Genomic DNA, 14,249 nt, shown 5'->3' on the forward strand with positions numbered 1-14,249 from the left:
CATTGAGCCACTGACCAGGACTTTGATGTTCTAACCACCGCTCAGCACTACAGTGTGTCTTTTAAGCTAAGTGTTATTACAAAAGAGTTGAAAGTTAAAATAATTAAAAGTTTATAAAGTAAAGAAGTTATGGTAAGCTTAGGTCAATTTACTATTAAAGAAGAATTTTTTCTTTCTTTACAAATTTAGTGTAGTTTAAGTCTACAGTGTTTATAAAGTCTACAGTCATATACAATAATGTCCTAGGCCTGTGGTTGGCAAATTGCGGCTCAGGAGCCACATGTGGCTCTTTGGCCCCTTGAGTGTGACTCTTCCACAAAATACCATGGCCTGGGCAAGTTTATTTTGAAGAAGTGGCATTAAAAAGTTTGGCTCTCAAAAGAAATTCCAATGTACTGTTGATATTTGGCTCTGTTGACTAATGAGTTTGCCGACCACTGTATTAGGCCTTCACATTCACTCACCACTCGCTCACTGACTCACCCAGAGCAACTTCCAGTCCTGCAAGCTCCATTCATGGTAAGTACTCTATACAGGTATACCATTTTTTATCTTTCATACTGTACCTTTTCTATGTTTAGATAAGTTTAATAGACAAGTACTATTGTTATGATTATAATATTCAGTACAATAACATGTTGTATAAATGCATAGCCTAGGAGCAATAGGTTATACCATATAGCCTAGAGCAGTGGTCTGCAAGCTGCGACTTGTGAGTTTGCTGATCTGTTGACTAATGAGTTTGCCGATCACTGCTAGACTAAATGTTACTGTGTAGTTGGAAGCTGTGAGGATTAGGCAATTGTGGCATATTGTGTGCAAAGAGGTAAAGGGTAGTATATGATAGTGGTCGGCAAACTCATTAGTCAACAGAGCAGCAAACTGTGGCTCACAAACTGCATGTGGCTCACCAGCCAGTTTGCTGACTACTGGGCTATACCCATCTAGGTTTCTGTAAGTGCACTCTATGATGTTCACACAATAATTAAATTGCCTAACAATGCATTTCTCAGAAAGCATCTCCATCATTAAGTGGTGCATAATTGTACTAACGCATAAAAAGTGCTCAGAAAAATCTGTTAATAAGTCCCCATAGAATTATCTTGTTTTGATTTAATTTTATTTCCAATTTTAAAATTACTTTCTGTGAACTGGAACCTCCCAAGCTCTTGCTCAGCCTCTTATTGTATTTCCAGTCTACAAGGATGCTCCTGATATTTCCAAGTTCTTTGCAAACAAACAAAAAAACAAAACAAAGAGTGACTTTGTTTTCCAAACACATATTTACCAATTTAACAGTTATTAGCACAGTATGCAACTTAAGTCTGAGAATAATGTGGCAGACTAAGAACAAAGAAAGAAAGATGTCAAACTGAACCAATACACAGCATGGACCTTCTTTTCAGGCTCACATAGAGTAACAACACAATTTTTCTTAGTATTCAAGGTCATCTTGACCTCATTTAATCCTTAAGTGTGTATCATAAACACCTATTTTTCTTGGAAAATGATTTCCAGGCTACACAAAAAAATGTCAAAGTCAGTCTATCAGAACTTCAGAGGTATCAGGAGAGATGAAAAACACAGTATAAACAAAATTACTTACTTTTATAGGTTACACTCTGTAATTACACAGCAAGATATAAGAAATGTTTCCATTGATATAATCACTACCTTACATGTATTTTTTTTATTTTTTGCTAAGAATTACAAACGGAGTTAACAGGGCTTCAAAATATTTTAAAGAGATAATTTTAAATGGTCAAAATTTTGGAAGCATATCATATCTGGTTGTGATATACATGGTCTCTTAAGAATTTTTTAAAATATATTTTATTGATTTTTTACAGAGAGGAAGGGAGAAGGATAGAGAGCTAGAAACATCGATAAGAGAGAAACATCGACCCAGCTGCCTCCTGCACGCCCCCTACTGGGGATGTGCCCGCAACCAAGGTACATGCCCTTGACTGGAATCGAACCTGGGACCTTTCAGTCCGCAGGCTGATGCTCTATCCAGTGAGCCCAACCGGTTTCGGCATCTTAAGAATTTTTTTAAGATGAGGTCGTCAAAACTACAGTCTTGGCCAATTCTGGCCCATCACCTGTTTTTGTATTTCCCTGAGCTGAGAATGGTTTTAATATTTTTAAATGATTAAAGAAAAGAAATCAAAAGATTAACAACATTTTATGATACATAAAAACTATCTTATATCCAAATGTTAGTATCCATAAATAAAGTTTTATTGAAGCACAGCCAATGGGGTGGCTTCATTGGAGTACAGTTATGGGCTGGCTTCATTCTTGCCACAATGGTAGAGTTGAGTAGTTGTGCAAAGCCTAAGGTATTCACTATCTGGCCCTTTCTGGAGAAAGTTTGCCAATCTTTAAAAGCTTTCCACTAAAGAAACACTGTGGCCTTCTATAAACTGAAGACTTCTTCACAGAAATTTCTTGTGTCAGTGACACATCATACTTTACAAAATAATAAAATGCACAAATTTAGTAAAGATCATATAGTTGCCATATTATAAAATAAAATGATAGGCAGGCCTTTGTTAGATTTAGGATGTTTCTTTTCCCACTTTATGCCAGTGTAGCATAATTAAGAACATGTGCTATAGGACCATTCTTTTTCCTTGAATCTTGATTAGCTTTCTGTGATCTTGGGCTAGTTACTTAACCTCTCTTAGCCTTGGGTTACATATAAAACAATAATAATGCTACCAACCTCATGAAGTTATGGTGGTATTAAGTGGGGTAATTTTTTTGAAAGGTATTTAGCTCGGTACCTGCTATATAGTAGGCGTGTGAAGATTTTTTTTATAATTATCATTATCACCAGAAAAATGTCACTTTCTAATCAGAAGTGGTTATCTGCTCCTGGTACTGCCTATGACTCCTGTTTTGACCAGGAAGTCCATAAAATCCTGCTTAAGTTATTTCATACAGCAGGAGTCCCTCTCTCTGCATTATCTGCAGAAAAAGTGTCCCAGATGCATGAACTCCAGCATGCACTTGACAGGAAAGTGGGAAAAGGGAGGCATAGAATGTCTAGAAACAAAAATCTCAGGGACAAAAGAAGTTGGAAAGCTGGTCAGCACCTGGGATTAAATTAGTGATAGAAAGCTGGGATTTTCCATGTAAGACTCCATTTCAACTTTTCTGTGGAGAGTCCACAGTTCCATGACAGGCTATCGATGAAAGCACTCTGATTTAGTAGCTAAAGTATTTTTTTTTTTTTTTTAGACTTTTGGTCATTCTACCCATTTTATGTTTGGTTAGCACAGCCATTATGATTTTATTACTTGATGTCTTCGTTGATGTTTCCAATCAAAAACACTCATGAGGGGGTAATGCTGCAATTCTTGAAAGTTGGTAATTTCCTTCCTGCTGAGTTTGCTGTTATCTCCTGTCTGCGCTGGCTTTGCCTTTAGAATCATGATGACTCTGGATGAATGCAGATGAACTAGCAAACACATGATTCCTCAGCTGCGATGCTACCTCCTTTTTCTTTCCTCATCACAAAATAGCTCGTGACCAGCCTCAGTAGAGGTGATCTCCTGTTCACCAGAGGCAGTCTGGAGTCAATTGTTAAATAACAGGAGGAGAAGAACCTTCTTTAGTTGCCCTTACAGAGAATGAAACTCTGCCTAAAGAGAGCTATTGGGAGACTAATCCCTTAAGATAAACAACTCATCTCTTTAACCTCCAAAAATCATTGACAGAAATATCAGAATTCCAGAAAGCAGTAGATATCTTTACAGTACAGCCATGAAACAGGTTTTCTATAGGTCCACTTCCTTTTTTTTAGGAAAAAAAAAGTCACATAAAACAGTTTGTACAAATCTCACTTGTTTTTACTTCCTGTGTTTTGTGTCTGGACATATTGTTTTGAAGAAAATCCCTCCAGATTTTATCCTTGTTTCTCAATGATGGTTGAGCGATTCTGGTTAATTTGGTTTAGCCACTCAAAGGATGAATAAAATGTTTCAGCATTCTTACATAATCTAGTTGGAATCATGGTGAAGACAACAAATGCAAACACCTACACATCCATCTGGTGTGTGAGGATAAAACCCAAAACTGTGATGCTCACACGCAAGCCTGTGAGTAGAATGGGGTGGGTGGCCTCTGTTTACTGGTAGGAGTAGCTCTCATCATCATATTCCAGCTCATCTTCTTCATCATCATCCAGCAGCCCATACTTAAATTTCCGGTAGACGGTGCCATCTTGGCCCATGTAGACTATGTCATCCTCATCATCCTCATCAAAGTCACGGTCCCTGTACTCAATCACCTGATCCTCTTCGAAGTTGGTGCTCTCGCGATTGTTGCTCTTATAGGAGGAGTAAGACTTGCTAGGGTCAGCCAGCTTTTCATAGCCCTTCTCTACTGGCTTGGCTCGGCCCCGTGATTTCCTCCAGACGATCACAGCTGCCCCAATCAGAAGAACCAGCATAATAAAGGAGGTGATGAACAAGGCTGTCTTCGAATGTTCAGGGGCAGACCCGATCTCACTTTCTGGAAGGATGCACTCATCTGTTGGAAGATGACCCCAAAGGAAGAGGGGAGAGAGAAAGGACGAGAAAAGATGGAATGGGGAAAATTAGTTTCGGATGTTAAGAACTTCACATTTATCTTTTAAATCTAAAACAGTTGAATCCCTCTCTGATTTTCTTAACAGTCACACCACTCTGCAGAGCTGTGGTGTGTGTTGCATGAGAGTCCCAGTCTATGTCAGATGATGCCATCAAACCCATCTAGAATGAAGATCAGTTTGAGATCCTAAAGGAGCCCCCGCATCCCTATACCTCATGGGTCAGTCGCCAAGTGTCCAACCTTACCAATAGATTCTCCTATTTCTCTTCTGAGAAAAACATTTCTTCTGGGGGCCATGATTCACTTAATACTAAATAAATAACTCTGACTTTTCTTAAGACTGTCTTCTCCTCAGTTCCTCTTAAACCTAGCCCAACATGATTGTGCAACCCTTCAAAGACAGGAACAGATTATTTATAAAACCATTGACTCTTATTTCTGTGTTGGGCCATAGATTTGCTTAGGTCAACCTGTTACTTGACAGTTGAGAAAACTAAGGCCCACAGAGAGGAAGTGCATTTTTAGAGCCAAGAGTTTGTGAAGCAATCAGAATTCAAATCCAGAAATCATAGCTATCATGCTGTAGATTGGAAAGGTTAGAATAAAACACTGACAGATTTTCAATTTCTTAGCATTATGTGGCCCTAATAAAGCAGAGAGAGAAATACCACCTTTAAATTTCTCCTATCATAATTTAGATTTCTGAAATTGAGAGCTATGTCCTCTGTCATTTACCAGCTTCTGCTTTGATGCATTAATTGAGAACATGGAGTAACCAAAATTATCACAGAAGTAAAGATTAAACCATAACTTAAGTGATGAGTTCATTTTTCTTTTAACCCTTTTATTCAGGTGGTATGATTTGAGTAAGTTACGTACATTTTCCCCCCCTCTTCTTTCACCCATCAAATGAGTATGTGAAAGAAAGTATGAAAGAACTAGGGAAAAAAAACTAGCAGGCCATTTTGGATGTACAAGCTGAAATACATACTGTTTTCCACCTGAATCTGACTCTAGGATCTTTTATGAGAGATTCTAGGTACATTGTACATACTAGTTTAATATATAATACTCCTGCCAATTATTTTAAGGGCAATTATTTTTGCTTATTAGATATTGGCTGGTTATATCTGATTTATCACCACTATATCTTTCTCTCTTTTTTTTTGGAGGTAGTACTCTAGTGGTAAAGAAGTTTTCTATTTTATTGTAACTTTCATCCTCATGGGATTTTGCCCATTAAGCAGAGTTTCTTCTAAAGTAACAACACTATCATTATGGCTTTCATTAGCAATATAGCACAGAATTTTTCCCTGGAGGAAATATTAAAGAACCAGAGAAATGGATAAGCAATCGGTGTGTGGTACTTGGCGATAAATACCGCCCGAGGCAGGAGAATCAATAAAAGACCTTTCAATTACTAGGGCGCCATATGCAATCACATCTTATGGTTTCACAGTCTTACGTCTGCAGAGTCAGGGTCAGCCTCTGTGATCTGGTTTCTTTGAAGGAGCAAGTGTCTCAGTAAAGAATGAGTAGGTAATCAAGAGTGTTTAGACTTCTGCAGAGTTGCCCCAGGTGGATCTTTGAGAGCCACAGAGGCCCAGGAAAGCTGACTAACTAGTTTTTAATAAGAACAGGCTTACAGGAACTCTGCACCCAACGTGCACACACTTCTGGTTCCATTTAAAGCCATCGGTGTAATTAGGATTATTATTCTTCGCTGACACAGCATGCATATTAGGCAATCAGACCCTGAAGGTGGAAGTATATGAGGAGCTGGGGAAATCAGTTGCTTGTGGGGGTGGGAAAAATAAAAGAAGGAAATCATTAGTTTTTGGAAAGATGCTATTTAGAATTTAATTGAAAAGGCTGATTAAAAACATAAAATAGAAATGGCTAGTAGCAGTTATGGATCCGGGATATACTTCACTTATAAATGGACATGCTCCCAATAGTATTATGTCTGTTTTTGTCAGGCCATGATACATCTGAAGCCCAAGGAAATGATTTGCTTCTGGACTAGAGAATATATTTTAAGAAAGTATTTTTTTAATTTTTAAAAGAAATCACTCTTTTGGGGTCTTTCTAAGTTTGTGCCCAATGGGAACCAAGTACCCTTAAGAATTGAGTTGTGTGTGGGAGACATTGTGGGGACTGGGAATTGGTTAAAAGGTTTGTTTCCTTTTAACTTTCAATGAAAGCTCATTTCTAAAATGCTTTAGGTCTCTCATAGGAAGCCTAGATTTGGGTTGATTCCCACAGAATGATTCTTTATGATAATACTGGCACCAGCTTTCTTGATAGTTGATTCTTTTCCTTTTTTTCTCAGAAGGGAAGAATAAAAAAGTTATAAAGTAACATTAGAAAGGTAAAATTCTAGAACTATTTGGGCTCTAATGTTGGAGGGAGTGCAGTAGTGGAAAAAATGCAGGCTTTGCAGTCCAAAGGACCCATATTCTAATTCCAGATGAGCCTCTTATCATGGGTGCGGACTTGGGCATGCTAGTCAAACCCCATGAGCCTCTGTCTCCTCATCTGTAAAATGGGATTAATAATATCTACTTATATGAGATGATGGATGGAAAGTTTCAAGAACAGTTGGCACATATCAGGCCTCCATAAAGAGGTAGCCCTATTGACTCTTCTGATCGTTCTATCCTCCTCTCTCTCCTGCTCCCATCAGCTTCCTGAGGACATGCCCTTCCTTTGCAGGCCGCTCTTCCTCTCCCCTCACCTGTGGTAGTCTGACAGTCACAGCAGTCCTGGGTACCGGTGGGATCAGAGGTGTTGCAACAGTGCAGGCAGCGGCTCTCATCCATGAGCAGCAGCAGGTTGGCGGGGCACATAGTACAGTTCTTGGCGCCGGGTCCTTTGCATTCTACACAGCTCTCGTGGCATTTCTCACAGTTAAATTTCTCCCCCTGTTAAGATCAGGAAATTCCTTTTGAGTGGGGAAGGATTTACAAGGCCCTGGACTTCCCACAAGGAAGGGAGGCACATCTTATCTCCATAAGGAAAGCAGGCATATGGGGGCACAGCGGAAAGGTGATCTGTTCTGGGAGAAAGACTGAACCAAGTCTTTGTACTCAGGTGGAATCATTGCTGGCCCTTTCCCTCTGAGATATGCTGGTAACAATAGTGAAAGGACAGGCTTGAAGACTAGCTCAGGTTACAAACGGATAGTCCAGGTGCTGTACCTGACCAAGGACAAGTTTTGGCTGGCCCACCCTACACCGACCTTCACAGTTTAAAAGTCTTTTTCATTCATCGCCCACATTTCAAAGGGGGGTTATTTCACTTGTAAGTTTACACTAAGGTTTTCTTTGATCAAGCACCCTCGACTCATTATCTGTCCTAGAATAATATAAGTTGTGATTGTTTAAGTGAAGCAGTTAAATCTCCATGGGAAGGGAATTGAGAGACCAGGAGAAAGTGGCCTCCCTCCTGACAGGTTGCTCCTTCCCCGGTGCTGGAAACGCAGATGAGGGAAGATAAGCTTCTTATTTCCCTTCGTCACTTTGGAAAGATGATATACTAACAGAAAACGAAGGAATGGACAATGTCTTTGTTGAGCACCTTGGCATGTTTTAGGCACTGAGAAGGTGCTTTCTCAGCTATTATTATCTCATCAAATCCTGGATTAGGAGACAGAACCCCTGGGTTGAATTCTGGCTTTGTTACTTACTATTCATGTGTTCTTTACCAACTATTTAATCTCTCTGAACTTCAGTTCCACCAAAGTGTAATAAGGGCTTCTGTCAGAGTATAAAGAGCTCATATGTGAATATGTTGGGTCATACTTATTTCACCAAGGAGAGATTTACTCAACTTCTAAAGTTTAGAAACATAAGAAGCTAGCAGCCGAAACCGGTTTGGCTCAGTGGTAGAGCATCGGTCTGCGGACTGGAAGCTCCAGGGTTCGATTCCGGTCAGGGACATGTATGTTGGTTGCGGGCACATCCCCAGTAGGGGGTGTGCAGGAGGCAGCTGGTCGGTGTTTCTCTCTCATTGACGTTTCAGGCTCTCTTATCTCTCTGCCTTCCTCTCCGTAAAAAGTCAATAAAAAAAAATATTAAAAAAAAGAAGAAGAAGCTAGCAGACTCAGAAAACCCATGATTTCTAGGCAAGCAAGTGAAAATACATTTTAATACACAGTGAAGGGGTAGGAGAAATGAAAAAAAATAGTATCAGCTATGGAGTTCTGACTTTATTCAGATGTTCCAAGTTAGACAGCAATGAGGTAAAAAAGATATTTCTGATTTCTGACATAATGTTCCTATGTTAACCTGAAACTACTAAGGTCTTGAGAAATGAATGTAGAGTTAATTCTGAAGCCCTCAAGACTTAACTTCCCCATCATATATGTCAGATATTCTCAAATGAAAGCTATGGGTGGCTAGCCACCATTAATCCGTGATTCATTGTAAAAGATTAAACCTGCACAGTATAGGAATTTTAGGCCTTTTTTACTTTTCCTAGAATGACAGGCAGAAACTAGTTCATTTCCCTCCGTGGAATGGCAGAAGGCACACCAGGCCCAGCTCTCAGTACCTCTCCCACTCTGTATTCCCCCACAAGACAGTCCGAGGTGCAGATTCCTCCTGCCAGGTGGTAACTCCACACACAGGATAAGCACTGCAACGCTCCGTTTCCTGAAAGAAAGAAAAAAATGATTCTACGTTATGAGACTGACCTTAGATTTCAGCCTCTGACTTGGTTCCAGACATGTAGGAGCATGGAATATGTTTAGGAAATTGAAATGGAAGGGAGAAATGATGGAGGTTACAGGGAAAAAAAAAAAAAAAAAAAAAAAGTCTGCAAAACACCAAGTGAAGACCACTAGTTATCCAATTAGTGTTAAGTAGTGGTAAACTTTCAGTTTGGAAATTGAAGATTTAGAGATGACAAATCTTTTTATTAAAGCAAGAGGATTTTCTGAGAATGAGAAATCATATAGAATGTTTAGAAAACCTTTGTTTGTCATTCTGCTTATTTTTAACTAGCATAGAGGAAAAGGATTATACCAGCTGATTTGGGGGATTCTCAAAATTCAGTAATTCATGATTAGGCAGTTCCTAATTGAGAAACATTACCAGACTTGAAACTTCAAATGCTGGGGCTGAAAGAATTTAACACAATATTTTGTCTAATCATTCCTAATTTTGAGGATGATGGTGATAGTTTCCTTTGAAATTCTCTTGAAAACTATAAACTTTCTTCTCAGAAATTTGACATCCTAATTGTTTATTATTATTTTTAAATAAATAAAAGCTAAGGCTCAGACATGTGAAGTCACTCATTCAAGGTTACTCAGATAATAATGGTTGAGTCACAATTCAAATTCAGGTTTTTTAACTCACACTCCAGTGCTTCTTCTATCCTACTGTCTACCTTAACACATGAACCACTTAGTAGAGGAGATCTGGATCTATAGATTCTGTTTCCTGCAGAGGTAATAGCCCTCTCTCCTAATTCAGGGACCCCCAAGAATGACTGGCTCACGCATTTCTTTCTATTCATATATCAAGGGATAGCTTCTGGGGAAAGTTTGGAGACAGGAGACCTGAGCTCTAAGAAGACTCTGGCAGTTTTGCTGAGACTCTCGAAACCGAAGCCTAGAGACAGACAGGACATGGAAAGTGCCTGGTGTTGTGAGTCGGAATTTGTATAGGTCTCCCCATCAGGAGAATATTATAGAGTGGTTAGTTAAACTTGAACTAGAACTGTGAGTCCTGTCCTTCAAATTCACTATGGAGTTAGCACTGCATGTCTGATCTGTGAACTCACAATCATTTATAAAGTTTCTGTGGAAAAAATGAATTCTGAGCTATGAACAACATCTTAGAGAATAAACCTTTATTACTCATCTGCTTCTTCAGTTAGAGCTATCTGTCATGATATAAATTCAAAGCCATTCTATTTTTTATTTTACTTCTAGATTTATACAGAATTTCCTACATGCCTGGGACATAACTATGGTCTCCGATGAAAGAATCAATCTCCCCCTACTTCCTTCCTACCCTACATTTTTCTAAAATATAGTTTACTTGTTTTACTCTAATTTTAAAATACAGAAGTATGGGGTTTGTTTTCTTTATGAATAGAAATTAAGGGTAGGAAAAATTAAAACAGGAAAAAAAAAAGGTTACAAAATGTGTACCTTAAGGTTGGTTAGATTTTTTTCAGAAGACCAGCAGCAATTTGGCTGAGGTCTAGGTCCCCAAAAACACTACCTGTCATCTTGGATAACAAATCACTAACTCCCTTTAAATCTCCTACATTGATTTACTGCAAAATCTCCACACTTAGGGCACCCAGAGTCTTTTGCAAAAGGCAGTTTGTTAATTTCCAGAATGTTTTATATGTTTTCAGGTTTAACACCCGACATTTATCATTGCTTCTAAGGATCTGCAGGAGACTTGGGACCTATAAAGACAGCGTTGGTATTTCCTTAAAATTCAGATCAGCTCACCATCTGCTCTACCTTGGACTGACCCCCATGGGATGAATTCGCCAAGGCAGAGCACCCCTGGGGGCTGCTTATGGCATTATTTACACAGAGAGGGGCAGTTTGGGAGAGTTAGGGGGGTTGGGTTACTCAGTCTGGATTTTTTATTTCAAACAATTTTGTGGGGAAGATAAAATTAAGTGTGTAAAGGCAAGGAATAAACTAATTATGGAGGAACCAATTGCATACAAATATATATATATATATTCGCCCTGGTGTGCTCCTCTCCCCGCTCCCTCTATGCCTACCCTAGTGCCTTTAACTTTTTAAAAATGCCCTAATATTAGTAGGCAGTCAAATGTGAATAAAACACAATCTAGTTGGCAAATTACTTATGTAGGTTGTTAAATTTTCCTTTTATTTTTCATGCATCCTCAGTTCTTAGTATCATGATTAATGTGTTTATATATATATATATATATATATATATATATATATATATATATATATATTGATTTCAGAGAGGAATGGAGAGGGAAAGAGAGAGAGAAACATCAATGATGAGAGAGAGTCATTGATGAGCTGCCTCCTGCATGCCCCACACTGGGGACTGAGCCTGCAACCTGGTCATGTGCGCTGACCAGGAATTGAACCCTGACCTTCTGGTTCATAGGGTGATGCTTAACCACAAAACCATGCAGGCTGGGCTGATGACTAATGTTTTGAGAAAGGAAGTTATACTTTTTTTTCAATCAGTATACAGCTCAAGAGAAAACCTGTCCTCAAATATGAATTAATTTTACCAGTGTTTTTTGTTTGTTTGTTTGTTTGTTTTTATGACTCCTAAATGTAAAGTCATATTTTTGTTGGGTACTGCCAAAACATCGTGCTGTGAGAGACACAAAAGATATTCTGGGACTGGTCTGAATAGCACACGACCATTCCCAGATTAGTGTGAGTAGATTGTCCACTAAGCACTTTCTATTTAAGAGTAATTTAATGTGTATATTACCGAGAGTCATTTTCTCCACCCCCCAACCCCCTCGGTTTTAACACATTTCTTTGGGTTAAGGCTGCAACCACCAGAGCAAAGTGGGGCTGTGACTGTGGCCCCGGGTTGCATAGAGATGCAGGGATCCTGGCCCAGAGCAGAGGGAAGCGGCTCGGGGCTGAAGACCAAGACCAACCACATCCCTCAGGCACCTGCCCCGCTCAGCAGTCCCGCAGTCCGCGGAGGGGCTGTGGGTTCCTCACAGTGGTGCAGTTGCATCATTTCTTGCAGCTTTTCCTGCTCATTTGGCTGTAGCTTCTTGAGCCTTTTCTGACCCGATGGAGTTCACGGCCCCTGTTTTGGTTCCCTCTTGCAAAGTTCCCCTTTTTCTTGCTCCAATTCTAGCTGTTCCCTTTCCTCTGCTCTGGGCCTCTGTCTCAATGCTTTTGCTCTCCTTTTTTGCTGTTCCAGCTGCTGAAGTTTCTGCTTTCTCGGTTGCGGTTTTACTTTATTGAGGCACCACCATCCAGGCGTTTGTCGGAGGAAAGAAGCCAGGCCTTTGCGGCCGCGTCCCGCCCTGGCCTACACGCGAGCTCCGTGCGCCACGCCCCGGCCTCCACTCGAGCTCCGTGCGCCACGCCCCGGCCTCCACGCGAGCTCCGTGCGCCACGCCCCGGCCTCCACGCGAGCTCCGTGCGCCACGCCCTGACCTCCACGTGAGCTCTGTGCGTGCGCCAAGCCCCGGCCTCCCCCGCAGGCGCTCTCAGCTGCTAAGCTCAGCACCCGCAGGACCCCGTGCGGTACAGGACGGGCACCTGGAAGCATCGGGCCTGTCCTCTCGCGGTTGGCAGTTGGGGTCCGGCCTGGGGCGCCCACTTGGCGCATCTCCCCACACTTTGCAAGCACCTTGACCACCTCGCTGGGCTTCTCTGAGCCCGACTTTTTCAGGGGGAACCATTTTCAGGGCAGCCCTTCCTGGGAGGTCGTGTAGGCCCCTCTCCCGGCTGCATTGTGGGAGAAGGAGCCCCAGGCGTGGCTGGTGGGGACATCGATTTTGAACTTGGTGGCCAGCACCTTGAGGACAGTCTTGCTGTGGGAGCAGGCAAGGAGTGACTGGACCAGACTCTTGCTGTCCACCCCGCCCTGGAAGCGCACGCAGGCCACGGCGCCCTTGGAAATCCAGAGGGCGGGCGCCTGGTGCTGGCGGCCCCTGCGCTCAGCCTTTCCGTCACCTCTCAGCTGGACTTGGACGTCCTGCTGCTTCAGCTGCGGAAGGGCCATGCTGATTGTCATCTCTGTGATGGGCGTAAGGTGGAGGCCATACATAGGGCAGAACTCCACTGTCCCAGATGGATCAAGGTCTATGGCCATAGTGGGGCTTTGAATTGTTGCCGGGCTCTGCCGAGGTCCCAGGCTGCTGCACTGGCTGGAGCTCACTGATGTCCCCACAGGACCCAGCAGGAGTGACTGCCCTTTCTGGAGCTGCCACCATCTGCTGAGGAGCTGACGCAACCCTCCGCCTCCGCCTGCTCATGTGACAGCTCAGTGCTAGAGCTACAAAGGTAAGACATTCATCTGTGCCTTTTCGGACCTCAGTTTACATTGAGGGACAAAGAATAAGTAAACTGTTACAAAATAGGTCCTCTGCGCTTCCAGGACGGTGTCTGTCTTGTTCACAGTTGTCTGGACATTGTCTGGGCCATAGTGCTGGACAAGTATTTGTTGAATAAACAAAGAGATGAATGAACGCAGAGTACTAAAGGAACACAGGAGGTGGTTAAGGAAGGCTTTCTAGAGGAAATGCTGATTATAAAATTTATATAGAAAAAGGGCTAAGAAGAGCAAACATAATATAAAATAAAAAGATGACAGGAATGTATCCTACCAGCTGTCAACTGAGATATTGTAGGAGGTAGGGACCTAAGAAATGTCCAAATCTATAGAGAATTTTTATGGGTTTATTTGAGCCAAACTGATGATAATTGCTGGGAGGTAAAACTTCAGGTTGGGAAAAGGCTCTGGAGAATAGCAGTTTTGTAGCTTATTTTATACATTAGAATGAAAGGAGGAGATAGTAGGAGGGTTACAGGAAATCCATTGGTAATAGTTAAGGGGATGGGAGAAAGTAAAGTGGGGAAATCTCTGGGATTGATAAAAAGGCAAAATAGAGAAATACATACGTCTTTACATTGTTGGGTGTAGGATAAT

At 41.3% G+C, this 14,249-nt stretch overlaps 1 protein-coding gene and 1 long non-coding RNA gene across 2 annotated transcripts in view; one reads left to right on the top strand and one right to left on the bottom strand.

Moving 5' to 3' along the window:
• Window positions 1-1,131: 1,131 nt before the first annotated feature.
• On the bottom strand, window positions 1,132-12,926 carry LOC311630291 (proprotein convertase subtilisin/kexin type 5-like; the record flags this gene model as incomplete). The annotated part of the gene is made up of 3 exons (XM_084899152.1): window positions 1,132-4,539; window positions 7,337-7,523; window positions 12,846-12,926. 3 exons carry the CDS (start codon window positions 12,924-12,926, stop codon window positions 4,136-4,138), a joined length of 672 nt encoding a protein of 223 aa, XP_084755278.1. The 3' UTR covers window positions 1,132-4,135.
• A 107-nt stretch (window positions 12,927-13,033) lies between these two features.
• The window catches only part of LOC311630441, a 119,943-nt gene continuing 118,727 nt past the window's right edge, over window positions 13,034-14,249 (top strand). Inside the window, exon 1 of the long non-coding RNA XR_014796380.1 lies at window positions 13,034-13,603. This is a non-coding gene — a long non-coding RNA (uncharacterized lncRNA). The remainder of the gene's footprint in view (window positions 13,604-14,249) is intronic.

Source organism: Pipistrellus hanaki, assembly GCF_964339955.1.
Source record: "Pipistrellus hanaki genome assembly, chromosome: 11".
NCBI classification, from domain to species: domain Eukaryota; kingdom Metazoa; phylum Chordata; class Mammalia; order Chiroptera; family Vespertilionidae; genus Pipistrellus; species Pipistrellus hanaki.